This window comes from Apodemus sylvaticus, chromosome 14 (genome assembly GCF_947179515.1).
Source record: "Apodemus sylvaticus chromosome 14, mApoSyl1.1, whole genome shotgun sequence".
In the NCBI taxonomy this organism is placed as follows: Eukaryota; Metazoa; Chordata; class Mammalia; order Rodentia; family Muridae; genus Apodemus; species Apodemus sylvaticus.
In genome coordinates this window covers 20,397,155-20,412,992 of record NC_067485.1, presented here as the reverse complement: position 1 = coordinate 20,412,992, position 15,838 = coordinate 20,397,155, and the positions used below count along the sequence as shown (strand labels likewise).

At 45.6% G+C, this 15,838-nt stretch overlaps 1 protein-coding gene across 1 annotated transcript in view; it reads left to right on the top strand.

The window, feature by feature from the left end:
- Cap2 (cyclase associated actin cytoskeleton regulatory protein 2) overlaps positions 1 to 15,838 on the top strand; it is a 146,601-nt gene that overhangs the window by 19,810 nt on the left and 110,953 nt on the right. The window contains exons 2-3 of the mRNA XM_052157289.1: positions 2,070 to 2,191; positions 6,976 to 7,076. Of these exons, the coding sequence (XP_052013249.1) occupies positions 2,071 to 2,191; positions 6,976 to 7,076 (222 nt within the window). The 5' untranslated portion in view covers position 2,070. The remainder of the gene's footprint in view (positions 1 to 2,069; positions 2,192 to 6,975; positions 7,077 to 15,838) is intronic.

Here is a 15,838-nt window from a genome sequence, read left to right as displayed (position 1 = left end):
GCAGTTGATAGGCTGAGCCCTGCTGTCTTTCAACGTGTGCGACACTCACTCTTAGATAGCTTGAGATTGGAGCCAGTGGAGAAGTCTGATTAAGCTAGGCAGGCACTCCCAAGTGTGAAATTTAACAGGCTCTCCCAAAACAGCTTGTCCTGGTGGGAGAGAGGCAGAGGTGGCTTGGGAAGCAGATGCATATCCCTGCTATCAGAGACTAGGTCCCTGGTGGTGGTAATGTTTGGCAAGTTAACTAACAGGGAACCGAGATAACTGGACAGATGGGTAGCTATTAAAAGATCGGAGGGTCTTTCATCATTTCTCAAACAGCCCTTGCCCACCTAAGAGATACAGGGTACTGCTGCAAGAAGATTATGTAAAGGATTCAATTAAATCCCTCCTTCCTCTCCTCCCCGCCACCCCCTTCAACTGTAACGGAATCAGAAGCTCTGACGTGAAGAGGAAAAGAATTAGCTGAGTAACTTCTAATTTTGCAGCCCCCTGGGATTAGATGCTGGATTCAGCCTCGCAGAGAGCACTGTTCCATATTTTGAGAGCGCTGCAGCCAGCAGCTTCCAGAGCGACGGGTTTCCAAAATAGACCAGGAGTTCTGCGTCCATAGCTGTCTACTGATATTTAGATGCTGAAGTACAAAGCCAGGCACGTGGTTAGACGTGGTTACAACCTTGCATTTGGAAACCGTGGTGACCTGATAATCGTATTTGAGCTGAAAAATGTAGAGACATACATTCTCCTGGCTTCTGGGGAAAATCTAAAATATTCACACATTCCAAGGTGGCAAAGTTCACCGGTGCTCCAGGGCAGCTGTTTCCGTGATTTGGAAGCGTGCCGCCCCTCCTTCCTTCAAAATGATGCTTAGGAAAGTTCCTAAGAGTGGAAGAAACCATAGGCCCTGGCTAAAGCTGACATGTTTTACTCTTTGCAGGGTAGTAGATTAATTTCCTCAAAAGGCAATCATAAGTAAGTAGAGATACATCTTACAGATAATAATAAGTAATAATAATGCATTCAGTTCTCAGAGGACTGCATGTGTAAGGTCCAGGACTCATCATGTGGCCTACACACTTGGTTAAAGATGTGTTTAGGAACAGAAAGTGATGGGGGATGTGACTCCTCTTTCATTTCCAACACCTCGATCAGCTTCCATCTCTATTCCAGCCTGGGTAACGGATAGCTTAAGACCCAGCCTCCAAAATCCAGCCCAGCCAATACTAATATGCACCTAGACGCAATCAGCAGCCTCCACAAGGAAAATAACCACCTTTAATATTTTAAATTAAGACCTCTGCAATTCGGACTCATTATAACTTAAGATAATTTCACAACAGAAACACTAAAGCAAACGGATAATAAATAATACCCAGCGGTGACGGTATCTCTCTGCCTGCTGAGCAATACACAATTCTAGAAACGTAGAATCCCAGACAATTCAGTGAACAAGGATTATCAGTGGGTTTAGAGTTGCCCTGGGTCATCATACTTGAACCCAGTGACTGGAACCAGTTAAAATGGGTTCCTACCACTAAGCCTCGTTACCATTTGTGATATTAATTTGGGGTTATGTGTTTGTAGCATTTGGGTAAGTGCTATACAAAATAGGCATCAGGCAGCAACATTGGAATAATAGAAATCAGTCCCCAAAGCTGGGAATACTAGAAAGCTACATAATGTTTGCATCTAAGGTTATATACTGTATTTTTTTTCATAAAAAGTTAGCCCAGGAATGGTATGATAAAGGCACATGCCTTTAATCGTAACACTGAGGAGGCAGAGACAGGTGGATCTCTGTGAGTTTTCGGACTGCCTGTTCTACATAGTGAGTTCCAGAACAGCCAAGGCTACATAGATCTTCACTCAACAAACAAGCAAACAAAATAAAAACAGAAACAAAAACCAAACACTGAACTGAGAATCTTCTGTTTCAGGCATTTTCATGGCCGGAGGTGATGGAATCTGTTCTTCAGTGACTCATCTTCTCTCCTACCGTTCAGTGGGATGAGGTCAGTTTGCTGCCGCTCAGGGATGCTCACAGAATCTCTGTGTCTGTGTCTCTCTAGAATGGCAAACATGCCGGGACTGATGGAGAGGCTGGAATGTGCGGTCATCCGGCTGGAGCAGCTGTCTGCAGGGCTACATGGACCTCTTGGAGGCTGTGGAGAAGTTAATGGTGTCAATGGAGGTAGGGCCACCTCCTGATGTCATTACCGGGTCTTTGTGTGGTTCACTTAGCTTCACTTTTTTTCCCCACAATCTGACTCTCCCTTCCTTCAACCCCCTCCCTCTCCTTCCTTTGGGTGTGATCATGACCTTAACCAGAGGCAAGCAGTCCTTGGGAAAAAGAAAGTGAAGGGATACATTTTCTTTCTCCCACAAACACATGTAGGTTTTATGAAACCAGCTTCAGAAGCAAACTTTAGAAGCTACAAGCGGTAGTCCACAAAAATGATCGACATCTGTGCCTCTCAAGAATGCAGTGTACAACCAAAGAGGTGTAGTTTTTTGTTTTAATGTATAACTGTATTATTGAAGGAATTATCAAAAGATAGGATGAGTGTGCTTCATTTAAAGGCACTGAAAGGGATGAGGTCCTGTAGGTTTTCACTCTAAGGACAGACGAGTCACTGCATTTGGACACTGCAGCTTTGACTGAAGCTCGTCCCGGCTAAGCCAACGATGGAGCAAGGCCACAACCAGAGCATGTAATCTGACCTCTGAGCATCCCTAACCAATAGGCCTCTTGGGGTGGGTACCAGTGCCACACATGCACTGTTGCATAGGCATCCTGCACACACATTATGCACACCTGCACACACACATTTTTTAAAAGATTTTTTTTTCAAAAGATGATAGGATCCAAAATAAAACGTTGAGAATTTTCTTTAAGATAAGGTGCACACCTTGATTCCAACACTCAGGAGGTCGACACAGTGATCAGGAGTTCAAGGCCAGCTTCAACTATGGATTTGTCTTAGTTTGGGTTTATTTGTTTGTTCTTGTTTTTGTTTTTTGTTTTTGTTTTGTTCGGTAAAGAGACACCATGACCAAGACCACTCTTATAAAGGAAAGCACTTAATTGGACTGGCTTACAGTTTCAGAGGTTTAGTCCATCATCATCAAGGCAGGAAGCAAGAACAACAAAGTGATCCTGGCAGACTGGTGCTGGAGGAGCCAAGGGTTCTACTTCTTGATCCCAAGGCAGCCAGGAAGAGAAGAGATCCCACACTGGGTGGAGCCTGAGCATAGGAGTCCTCAAAGCCCGCCTACACAGTGACGCACTTCCTCCAGCAAGACCACACCTCCTCCAGTAAGAATACATCTCCTTACAGTGTCACTTCCTATGGCCATGTGTTCAAACACACAAATTTATGGGGCCATAACTGTTCAAACGACCACAATATCTAATTTGAGGTCAGCCTGGGTTACAGGAGATTCGGCCATAATAAAACAAAACAACACCAACAGAAAAGAAAACACAAATAAAAGCCAACAGTAAACAGCAGGTAATCCATACGGCAAGCTTTAAGCTATTTTAAGCTATTTACAACAGAACTTCCAAAATGGAAATTTCAAATTTCCCAACTACTGTATGATCTGTACTGCACGGTATGTAATTGCCTTAAAAATCTATTCGTTGCTCATCTAAAATTAAAATTTAACATGGTGATCTGAATTGAATATGCAGTTCTATTCCTGACCTGTGTGCACATGCACAGCTCCTCTGACCTGTTTTAAATGCTGCCAGGCTTTGGGGAGCTGGGAAAAGCCTCGGGCAAAAGGACACTTCAACACCTCTTTCCCCAGAAAAGGCAGGGAAAAGTGTGTTGCTGCTTCTAGAACATTGGGTGTTTGGAGACCTGTGTGTCCTATTACAAGCCACAGAACAGAAAATACTGTGTGAACTCAAAATGTACTAGCTCTGTCTTCCCTCTGAACATGCTAAAAACAAAAGCAGCCTGCATGGACTGGAAGGAGGGATTGCTTAGAGAGAGCCCGGATGGGCCAGAGTCTCTCCTACAGACAATCTAAGATGCACCTGTGGGTCCTTCTTAAGCTCTTCTGTTGGTATCTGGACCTCATAAACGTCATTTCACTGACCCTATCTTTCCACTGTCTCCAGCAACTTTGTCTCCTTATGTGCTGGACAGGAAGTGACTGCAGACATCTCCTTAAGGTCCCTGTCCACCAATAAGAAGCCTGTCAATACACAAAATAAGTTCAATTCCAGGAGATAACGGGTATCTAAACGAAGAGGGAAAGCTAACAATTTAAACATCACACCTTCAAAAAGGTAGCAAACAAAACCAAGTGTTTACTTAAATGAGAGAGAGAGAGAGTTGGAAAGACGGTTCAGTGGGTAAAGAGCTTGCCTTGCAAGCAGAGGAACAGGGTTTAGTTTCCCAGAACTCATTTAGAAGTCAGGCCTGTATTCCTAGCACTATACAGAGGCAGGGGATCTCTGAGCTTTGGGTTCAGAGAGAGATCCTGCCTCAATCCCTAAGGTAGACAGTGACCACGGAAGATACCTCACGTCAGCCTCAGACCTCTAAATGCAAAAGCACAAGCGTGTGCCCCCATGTATGAGCAAACGTGTGTGCATGTACATATACACATGCAAAGAGAAAGACATGTCCTGGGCGGGGGAAGACTAAATAAAATGAGAGGACACGAAGTTAAATTATTGGATACTTAAAGAAATGTTTTCTAATTGTTTCTAGTCACTCACTAAAGCAAAGGTCTCCTGGGAAAATTACCTGGCAACTAATTTTACTTCAAGTGGAGTTATTAGCAAGTGGAATAATTATGGAGACACCCTGAATGGTTCCCATTCTTAAAACATTTTATTTAATCTGAATAAATGTCACCTGTAATCCCAGCACCTGGGAGACTGAGGCAGGAGATGTATGTGAAACACTTACTAATTAATCAATTGAGTTTCCCCCATAAATATAGACACTAATAATATATATAGTAATAGTATTATATATGACATTACTGTATTGCTTTCTATATTAAATAAAGCTATTTTTATACTTTAAAGGAAAAATTAAGAACACAGGCCATTACAGATATATATCATGCAGAGATCAAGAACCTCTCTATAAGTTTTGAGTTTGTTTGTTGTTTTGCTTTGCTTTGCTGCCTTGTTTTCCTGACAATCAGGCAAGTTCAGCTTCACAGTGGAAGAAACATCGCAGCCCCGCCCTGTCTGAGCATGGTCCTGGGTGCAGGAGACTTCAGATGAATTATATACAGTCCAACTCCTCCAGCGTCCTTGCTCTGCCTACATTACCATTCAGTGCCAAGGATGCTTTGATTAGGAGACACTCAAAGGATACAGTGTAGGGGAATAGCGGATCATTAAAGGCTGCCCGGAGGAGGTGTGATGAACACACTCCGGGATGAAAGGGAACTGGAAAAATATTCTCTTTCATCATTTTTGCCTTTCACTGGGCAGCAGCGTCCATCACGTTTCTGAGATCTTTTTTCCACTTTAAATGCTCAACAGAAACCTCTCACACCTGCCTCAAGCACCAAACAGGTCTATCAGTTTCCAAAGGCACATACACAGACTCTCAGGGCTTGTGCCCTGTTATGCCATAGATGATGAAACCTTGTCCTAGCTGGTACAGGGTGACTCCACTTCAACAGGCTGCTGAGCTGTTTGGCCCTGAAGTGTGGGGAGCTGTCAATCACTGCCCAACACACTCCGGCCCCTCCTTGGGGCTGAGGAGATAGATAATTGGAATAAAAAGAGAAGAACGTCTCTCTTAGTTCTGTGAGCGGGTATGAGGCATTTAAGGAAAGAAAGGCACGTTGGTTTGAGTTTTTAAACATGCATATTAAACTTTTTAATATTAGGGGAGGAAAGTCAAGGTTTTGGGTTTTGGGTCTTTTTGGTGTTTTTGTTTGTTTTTAGTTAGTTAGTTCGTTAGTTAAAATGCAGATTAGGGAACAGAGCAAGCTGGTTGGACCGCTGCCCCCCTCAGCTTGCACAGCACATTGGTGCTGCCCAAGCTCTGTACCGATCCATCCATAGTGCTGTTCTTTTTCTCCGTCCTTGGAAGTAAAGGGGGGGATTGGGTTTGCACTGCTGCCCCTCCTGCGCAGAGTCCACTGTCCTCTGAATTCCGGTGTTGTACCTGGAAGAGCTATGGAGAAAGAGGCAGTGGGTCAGTTCCATTTGAGATCCGTCCTGTCGTGTGGTCCATAGTTCAGGCCTGTCGCCTGCTCTGCCTGCACTTCTGTTCCCTCATCTGTACCGCGGCGAGGCGCCTGCTTCCTTCCGGGCTTGGGGATGCATTCGTTACTTTTCTCATTGATGTAACAAAATACCTGATAAAAAACAACTTAAGGGAGGGGAAGGGCAGGGGTGAGGGTGGGGGTGGGAGGGTTGTCATAGTTTGAGGCACGTGGGCCATTAAGCCAGGAAGTCTTACTGATGGTGCAGGAGGCAGTGGGTCACTGGCAGTGACAAATGCTCGCACTCAGTTTGCCTTCTCGTACAGCCTAGGACTCCTGTCTTGTAGGCTGCTGCCACCCACATTCCTCCAAGGTTAAACCTCTGGAACTCCCTTACTAAAACCCTGACTTACCTCCCCTAATATTGAGAAATTTGTCCTTGCTGTTTATTAGAACTCAAACCAAAGCCGCTGTGAACTACATACATAGCGGCATGTCCATTCGGAAGGTCTAAATCTACCTGAGCCGATACGCAAGAGAAGTGTCAGGGCAGAGAATGGGATAAATGGTGTTGATGAAAGTCTTCACCGACGAGGATGGAGAGTGGGCCGAGGGGACCTTCCAGAGCCATAGTAAATATGGGGTGCACGGAGGAAAGAATGACTGAATAACTGAAGGGTAACAGTGACGATATTCAGCCTCCCCGCGACCTGAGGAAAGCCAGCCCCAGCTTTCCACAAAACCACTGGAGAGTAAAGTAACCAAGTCATTCTCCTTCCACAGGCGTGGCACCATCCGTGGAAGCCTTTGACAAACTGATAAACAGTATGGTGGCCGAGTTCTTAAAGAACAGTCGAGTCCTTGCTGGTGACGTAGAGACTCATGTGAGTACTTCTTGTCTCGTGGGCAACCCCAGTGGCATCGTGATGTGCACTCTGTTTATTTTTCCCTCCATTTATACATTTGTTCATGGGCCCTACAAGCGTCTACTAGGTCAAGCATCAGAAGGTTCCAAGAGTTCAGGGGTGAGTGAGACAAGAGAGTTCTGCCCCGCCCGTACCTCAGAATTTTACCTTCATCTTTTAGTTTTGAGAATAAAAGACGTACATAATTATATAACCAACTGAGGCATTATAGGTATTACCAAAAAAATAAGGAGATAGACATTGATGTGGAGAGTTCTAGAATCAGGGCTATTGGTATAGAAGCCTTTTCTCAGGAGGTGACTTGAGCAGAGATCTTCCTAATAGGTCGGCGGGTTGCTATTTGTATTCTAATGCTAACACAGGTTCCTCAAGACCTGGTTGCCCCAAAGATTAGAGAGTCTGCCCTAAGAGGTTATGAGACCCCGCCCCCAAGTTATTTCTGATTGGAGAATAAAGATGCTGACAGCCAATAGCTGGGCAGAAGAGACATGGGCGGGGTTTAGGGTTCCAGGTTTGGGATTGGAGGAGAACCAGGAAGGGGAGAAGAAGAAAGGAATGGAGGGAAAGCCGTCTTGGGTTAGTTGAATCATGAAAACGTGACCATGAGGGCTGGCCTATTGGAGTTAAGAGCAGCCCAGATGAAACATAGTCATAACCTGGGGTTGTCGGTAAGAAAGTAGATTCTAATAGCATAGCTGTCGTGCTGTTTAAGGCTTATTGTAAGTAATGAAAGTTGTGTTTCCTTTATCCAGGAACTGAGTGATCAAAGCAGGGTAGAAACTCAGGAGTTGGGATTTAAATTTTCCACAACAGATCTTAGAAGAGAGAGGGAGGGCTAGAGAGATGGCTCAGCAGTTAAAAGCACTGACTGCTCTTCTAGAGGTCCTGAGATCAATTCCCAGCAACCGCATGGTGGCTTGCAACCGCATGGTGGCTCGCAACCATCTGGAATGGGGTCTGGTGTCCTCTTCTGGTGTGTCTGAAGAGAGCAACGGTGGTGTACTCAAATGCATAAAATAAATAAATAAATCTTTAATAGACGAGGAGGAAGAGGAGGAGGAAGAGGAGGAGGAGAGAGGAACAATAGGGGTGGTTGTGGAGCAAAGCAGTCCAGACAGGACAGGGTTAAAGCAAAGGCCCAGGGGATGTGAACAAACTGTTCTCAGTAGAACAAAAGGCCACTGGGGAGATGAGTTAGCATGCGAGGTAGCTTGGAACTAGAGCCAGATAGGACCTGCTGCTAGTCACTGCAAAGGACTTGATTGTATACTTGGTGTGTCAGGAAGCCACAAGGGCACAGAACAGAGGGATGGGGGTCAATTCCCTTCACTCAAGAAAAGTCATCCAACAGAGTTGACTCTGGCCCCAGACACTATTCTTCCTCAGGGTCAGGCTGAGGCTATTAGCAAACACCTGTGAGGATGCAATTATCCTCAGAGAACCCCAGAAAATAGCAAGCATTGGCTTGGGCGTGGCGTTCTGTTGGTGGACATGTAAAATGGTACTTCTGTAAAATGGTACATCTGTTAGAGAAAATGGCTTGGCAGGTACGGGAACACTGTCAGCAGTGTAAACACAAGATCTTACAACCTCGGATAGACCCAAAAGCAGTGAGGACAGACTTTCAGAGTGGTATTTGTACCCCCAAGGTCAGATCAGCATGAGTCTCAGCAGCCAAGAGGTAGAAGCAACTGGAGCGTCTGTGGACAGACGAACGCATCACGGAGGAAACACGTGGTCTGACACTGTAATAAGGAAAATAAAGTCGACACAGAAAGGGGTGCATTGTATGAGTTCCCCTATGACGCCTCTAAAGATGCAAAATTCATCTTTAGAGACGATAATAGAGATCACCAGAGTTATGAATGGAAGGCAGTGAGGAGTCATCTAGTATCTGTGAAACTGATAACTATGCTAACGAAACCCAGAAATCTCGCGGCAGCATGAGTGTTTGACAGCACTGAATCTCATACTTAAAGATGGGTAGTGTGGCTTTCGCTGGCATATGATTGTGTGTGTGGTTGTTCATGAGTGTGTGGCTACATATGAAGGTGTGTGTGCATGCATATAGGAGTCAACCCCACCGTGTGTGTGTGTGTGTGTGTGTGTGTGTGTGTGTGTGTGTGTGTGAAACAGGGTCCCTCCCCAGGGCCTGATACTCACTGACTGAGTGGGCTAGGATGGGTGGCCAGCAAGTGAGCATCAGAGATCATCCTGGCTCCACCAGCCCAGCACTGAGATCACAGCTCTGTACCATGGCTGGCTTTGTACATGGGTGCCAGGGATCAAACATGTCCTTGGCGGGGCCAACCCTTTTTTTGGCTGAGCAATCTCGACAGACCTTTTTTCTTCCTGTGTTTTTATGTCATCATGAAGAATAAGTGTCTCACCATGACACTTCTATTTCTATACCTCTGTACCACTATACTGTGTTCTTTGTCCCCCTTCCCTGCTGTCCTCCTCCATGACCCCTGTCCTCTCTGGCTGGATCCCTTCCTCGGACTGTTCCTGGCTTTCTTCTTTCATGTCACAAATATTCCATTGCCCTCTCTTCACAATCTTAATATCTCTTCATTCCTTTATGATCCTTGTTCTAGATTTATGACCTAAACTCAGACAGAGACAGAGACAGGGGAGACAGAGACAGAGAGATGCAAATTTTCTTATGTCTTATCTTCTCATGACTTCAGTTACAGCCCGAGAGAAAGGGAAAGCACAGAATCTGGGAATTTCTGGATTGGAATAGATCTTTAAGGATGGGTTCTCAGGTCTGCTAGCTACAGAGAGACTTATACTCAAGCAGTTAGCCATTATTTAAATCCATTTAGTGACAACACAAGTCAGGCCAGTTAGAAACGTAAGGATAAGTGCAGCATCCAGAGGACAGAACGCCAACTCTGTCTGCCCTTAGATGGCTCTCTCTGTCAGGACAATCCTAGGAAGGACGCTTTCAGCTGTAGGTTTACAGACAATCTAATGCTTGAATAAAGATGTTTGAGGTGAGGAAAAATAATTAGAAAGGATTCCATCTTTGCTCTGTCTCTGTTGATGGCATATTCGACACCCAGCAGTGGTCTCGCAAAGGGATCTGGTGACTCTCCATCCAAGTGGACCCAAGATTGTAACTAAATATGTGGTCAACCAATCACATCGCAGGGTACTTGTCTGCCCAAGACGTCCCCCACAGTTATTAAATACTTCTCTTGGAACACTCACTGACCCTTTTAGCTCTGGCTGTCTTTGTCTCTCTGAAAGTTCACATACAGCAAACTAGTGTTGAATTTCCCATATTTACCATATACAATCTCCCTGAAAGCTAAATACATAAAGGAGTGGTACCCCGATGTGAAGAAGAAATTCTTGCATGATCTTCTCACCATGCTTTAAGATCTGTGCCTGATGTTGATGTTGACAGTGTGTTTCTGGGGTAGGACAGTGAGTACATCAGAAGTCTGGCTACTAGCATCTCACAAAACCCTAGATAGAAGCTCTAACAGAGACCATGGAGGCTTAGAAATAAGTACTGGAGCTTCTGTTGTTTTTTTTAAAAAATGTACACCCTTGTGCAGAGTAAGCCTTCTATTTGCATAGTAAAGAGTTCCTTTACATTCCTTTTAAAATAAAGAGGGGTGTAGGTGTATTTGGATTTAAACGAAATGATTTTCCTCCTCACTTGTCAGCTTATAAGCAGCGCGACTCTAATGAAAATATGTTCTCGATAATGAATATGGAATGCCTTACAAACGCCATGTTTATTTTAAGAGAAGTTAAGACTGAAATGGAGCATAAGAGGAGGGGGGTGGATGGGCTGGAGAGGAGACCCGGGATCCAGAGGAGAAAGAGAAGAAGAATGGAGAAAGCAGGGGAGAGAGAAGAAAAAGGAAGGGGGAAATGAGAAAAATATCGGGAAAGAGAAAGAGAAGGCAGGAAGAGAGTGAGAGGCTCACCATCTGAAAACGCAGGCGCACAAAGAAAAGCACAGGCAGCCGGAACCCATCTGCCTGTCTCTTTAATAAAGTGAACAAGCAGTTTAGGTCTGTGCCCTCCCAGAGGCCTGTGTCATTGGAGTTAAGCCTGCAGCTGCCACCTCTGTCGCAAGCCAAAAAGGATGGGGAGAGGGAAGGGTGTCGAACTTTGTTCCAAGAACACACCTGTTGCCTAGAAAAAGAAACCCCCACATACCTGATCGTACAGTGCAGAAATCTGAGAAGGATATACCACATGCATCATGTTCACCCCCTGTCCCTCCCACCCCACCCCCCAGCTTAACAGCTATTTCACAGATATTAAGAATGAGTAGGGACAGGCAGGCCATGATTTAACTTCTGTGTCCTCACGCTGGCTGCTGGGCGGGCTGTAATTTACTGAACACTCAATAGTCTATTGACAGAATAGACCACAAAAGGGAAGGGGGGATTAATGTTGACAATTAGGACGTTCTGCTGAGCCCAAGAACAGAACAGGTTTAGAAAAGATTAGATCTGGCTAAGCCTCCTTGTAGGCAACAGAAACCAGAAGGCCTATTTAAATTACTCGCCAACCCAAGAACAATGGCGCAGCCTGTGCCTCCTTTAGAAGAATAAACAATGCGTAATTTACAATCGATCTTTAGGGCAAACTTGGCGGTTGCCCTGGTTGCCCTGAAGGAAAGGACTCTCTATAAACGGAGCCCCTCTTTCATCAATGAGGTCTTGGAAGCCATGGCCCATTAACAATGGACTGGTGTGATGTGTGTTGTGTCCTATCCTGTTTCTGTTTTGTTTTGTTTTTTAATGAAAAGCCTACCTCAGTTGGTAGAGTGCTTCTTGTCTAGCCAGTGCATAGACTTGATTTTCTGCCCAGCACCATATAAGCAAACCTAATGTGACTGCATATGCCTACAGTCAATCCCCAGCACTTTGGAGATGGAGGGCTGAGGCTTTACACAGGGGGCAGAGGTGGGTACTTGAGACCAGCATGGGCTATTGAGACCTTGTCCCATGAATCAAACAAACCCCTAAATCAATGACATCATTGTCCCCAGTTTAGAGAACTAGTCACAGGCCAGTTGCTGAGTGACATGACAGTCCCAAAGCAGCTGCCAGTGGCAGCTGGAAATCCCGAGTCCTTCCTGAACATTTCTTGGGGTGGGGAATATTCATCTCCTTATCTTGATTAAAGTGGATTTAAAAGAACGGACTCCTATAGGTTCTCTCATAGAATGAGAGAATCGCAAGTTAAACAAAAAAGACAGTAAAACCAAAACTAAGCATAACACACTTGTATGCTGTGGACGCACTCCGAGCTATGTCTTTGTCTTCCCTGACCTCATAACAGAAAGGCATTCTTGGGCAATGAATAGACGGACGCCCTCACTTGTTGGTTGTCGGGGATGGTCTTTTGAGGCAGTGTCTTGTAGCCCGGGTTGGCCTCAGATTTGCTCTGTGGTTGATTCTGACCTTGAACACCCCACCTCCATCCCACCTCCACCTCCCAAGTGCTGGGATTACAGGTCTGTACCCACAAGGCCTCACTTTCGATGTCTCTCAAGACTACACCATATGCTGCAAGTCCCAGCCCTAATTCAACTCTATGGTGGTTTCAAGCCATGCTGAGTAGTGACAGAGTGGCCTCCCTCACCCTTTCCTTCCGCCATGTTGACCTTCCAGTTAACTTCTGGTTTCTCCTGTTTTCCTGCCTATTGTTGTAATTAATTGAAACACTTGCCTCTAGTAAGGTTTCTGCACTCAGTATTTTAGCAAACAAAAATCAGTTTGCCCAAATGACAAATATCAAAACAAGATCTGGTCAGGAATTCTGACTGTGGGACTCCTCCCCTCTGTGAGCTCAGCCTCTCTGTCCCTACCGTTGCTAATGACAGCCCTAACTTTCAGATGAAAACATTTCAGTATCATCCCAGTTATATCTTCTTATCTCCCTCCCTCCCTTGTAATCCATCTCTGTTCCTTTCTCTCTCCCTCTCCTCCTTTGCCCTCCCTCCCTCCACCCCTTTTTACTGTTATTTTTACTTTTCCTTCCCTCTTTTACATCCTTCCTTTCTCCCTTGTTGAGTTTTCTTTCTCCCTCCCGCCTTTCCCCTTTCCCCCTGCCCCCTACACGTGTCTCTCTCACCCTCTTCCTTTCTCTCTCTCTCTCTCTCCCCCCACTCCCCCTCTCTCTTTCTCTTCTTCCCTTCCCTTTCTCCCCCACCCATCTATTTTCTATAGAGAAGACTCTCTACCTTAGTGAAAATAAGTAATACAGGATGGGTTAAAGGGCAGTAGAAACTGGGTGTCACAACTGGGAATCTTAACCCCCCGAGTCCCCATCTGTCATCTTAGCTGATACTTGCTTTGGATTTTTTTTTTTGATTGAGCCACAGCTGTGGCTCCCATGACCTTTCTCCTCATGAGAAACAAGGTGGGAGACTCCAGGGAGGGCCCAGGGTAGAGTAGGGGCAGAAGTCCTCCTACCTTATGGCTTTTATGCATTTACCTCAGAGACATAATGACTGAGGGAAATGAAGATCCTCACTTCATCTCTGTCACACAATTTAGTCCAGTCCAGTCACTCCCATGCTGCTGGCTCCTGAGGTACAGAATTCAGGCCCACTCCCACACTTATCCATTATCATTTCTCCTCAAGAATATGGAGATCGACTTTTTAAGTCTTCACTGAGGACGTACTTGGCCTCCAGTCATAGGCTTTGCCGCACAGTTTGTGTTCAGTTGAGTTGCTAACCTTAGGTAGTGTGGTGGCTAATTCTCATTGTCACATCGGCTGGGTGTAGAATCACCATAAGGACACGTATTTTGCATAAGGACAGATCTCTGAGGGAGTTTTGAGAAAAGTTTACATGGGGAGTAAAGACCTCCCCTCCGAGATGTAAGCAGCACGGTACCAGGAACTGAAATTCTAGACTGAATTTTAAAAGGGTTAACTACTACCAACCTTCATCTGCCCCCACCTCCTGACTATAGACACACTGTGAGCAGTCACCTCACACACCCACCACCATGGCTCCCTGCCCTGATGGGCCACATTTTCTGAAACCATGAGGGGGGGCGAGGGGGGGAGTAAACAAATACGGTTGGCATATTTTACACTTAAGGAAGTTTTTAGACAAATTCTGCCCATGTCTTGTTGAGCGTGCCAGTTTTAGATTATACCTAGAGTCTAGGGGATGACCAATAAGAAACTGGACTTAGAACTAAAGCATCTTGGAAGGGCTGCCAGGCATCCTAACCCCCTAATCTGCCTTGTCTGTCTATGAGAGATTAGCTGCCACCAGATACCCTGCTGGAGTAACATATCAGGTCCTGGTAAAGAAAAGATGTGTTGTTTACCTCTCCGGTACACGCAATAGGTTGCAGCATGACATTTTTACATATGTACATATTGTTGTGTTTTATAAGAAAGAAAAAGAAGTCAGGGACATGTTTGGTAGAGGTGCAGTATGGTGATCTAGAAGGGGGTGCCTTTGCAGACCCATGCTGAGGCATCCCTTCTCCCTGAGGTATCAGACACACGACGGAATAGTATAGAATAGAGTTTAGTCAGGGCCTGAGGAGGGGAGGGGAGTGAGTAGGGGAGAGAGAGAAGGGGGGAGAGAGAGAAAGAGAGAGAGGAGAGAGAGAATAGAGTAGTAGCCGGCCCTGAACATGTGGAGAGGGGTGGAGGGGAATGGGGAGAGGAGGGACAGAGGGGGAAGAGGAGAAGAGAGCAAGAGAGTGAGGAGGGGGCAAGCAGCCCCTTTTATAGTCAGTCAGGCACACCTGGCTGTTGCCAGGCAACTGTGGGACAGAGCCCAGAAGAAATGCTAACACACATAGTGTCTTTCCACCACGTTCATCCCTGTCTTCTTCCCACTCCTGCTAATTCCATTTCTTCTCAACTAAGTGTCCCCCCCTTTCTCCCTCCCTCCGCCTCTCTTTGGTGGCAACTAATTTAATTAGTATTGTTTACAGGAGCATGGGTGATGGGGTTTTTGCTAAACTATCCTCTGAGTGCTTTTCTTCTTCATTTTTAGTAATTGAGTTTAATTTAGCTTTTTTGAATAAATAATGTGTTTATTATTCCATCAGCAAAAGCTGTGTGGGGTGGGGCAGTGAGCAAAAGCATTGACAAACAGGTTTAATGACCTGAGTTCAATCCCCGGACCTGCATGTGGAAAGGAAGAACTGACTCTTGAAGGTCCACTTCATGCACACGCACACACACATACACACACATACACACACACACACACACACACAGAAGAAATGAATAATGCATTAATTAATATAACTTTAGGAAAAGCTATGTGTTAAGGCATGCACCTCTTTCCTTGCCCAGCCTGTTTCTGCCCTGCTGTGGTCTGAGTGTGTCTCCTAAAAGTTCTCGTAAAGGAAACTTAATTCCTCCGTGTTGGGAGGTATAGTCCAGGGCCGATGTCTGAATGGGCTGGGGGTGATGGAGGGCAGAGCGCTGGTGAGCGGATCGAGGCTTTGTCCCCGAAGGGGGCTGTGGTAACATTGAGTGTCCTTGAGCTTGGCTTACCCACCTGCCCTTGTGATCTCTGACACCAGCTGAAACAGTGTATTTGCGGGGAGGGTCTAGTCCGGTGGAAAGGAGTGTCCTGTCTTGGGGAGGGGGGCGGTCCAGGTACCAGAGTACACACATAGAAGTGAGAAGACAGCTTGTGGGGCAGCTCTCTCTTTCTGCCACATGGGTTCAGGGGATCAAATTCAGGTTGTCAGGTT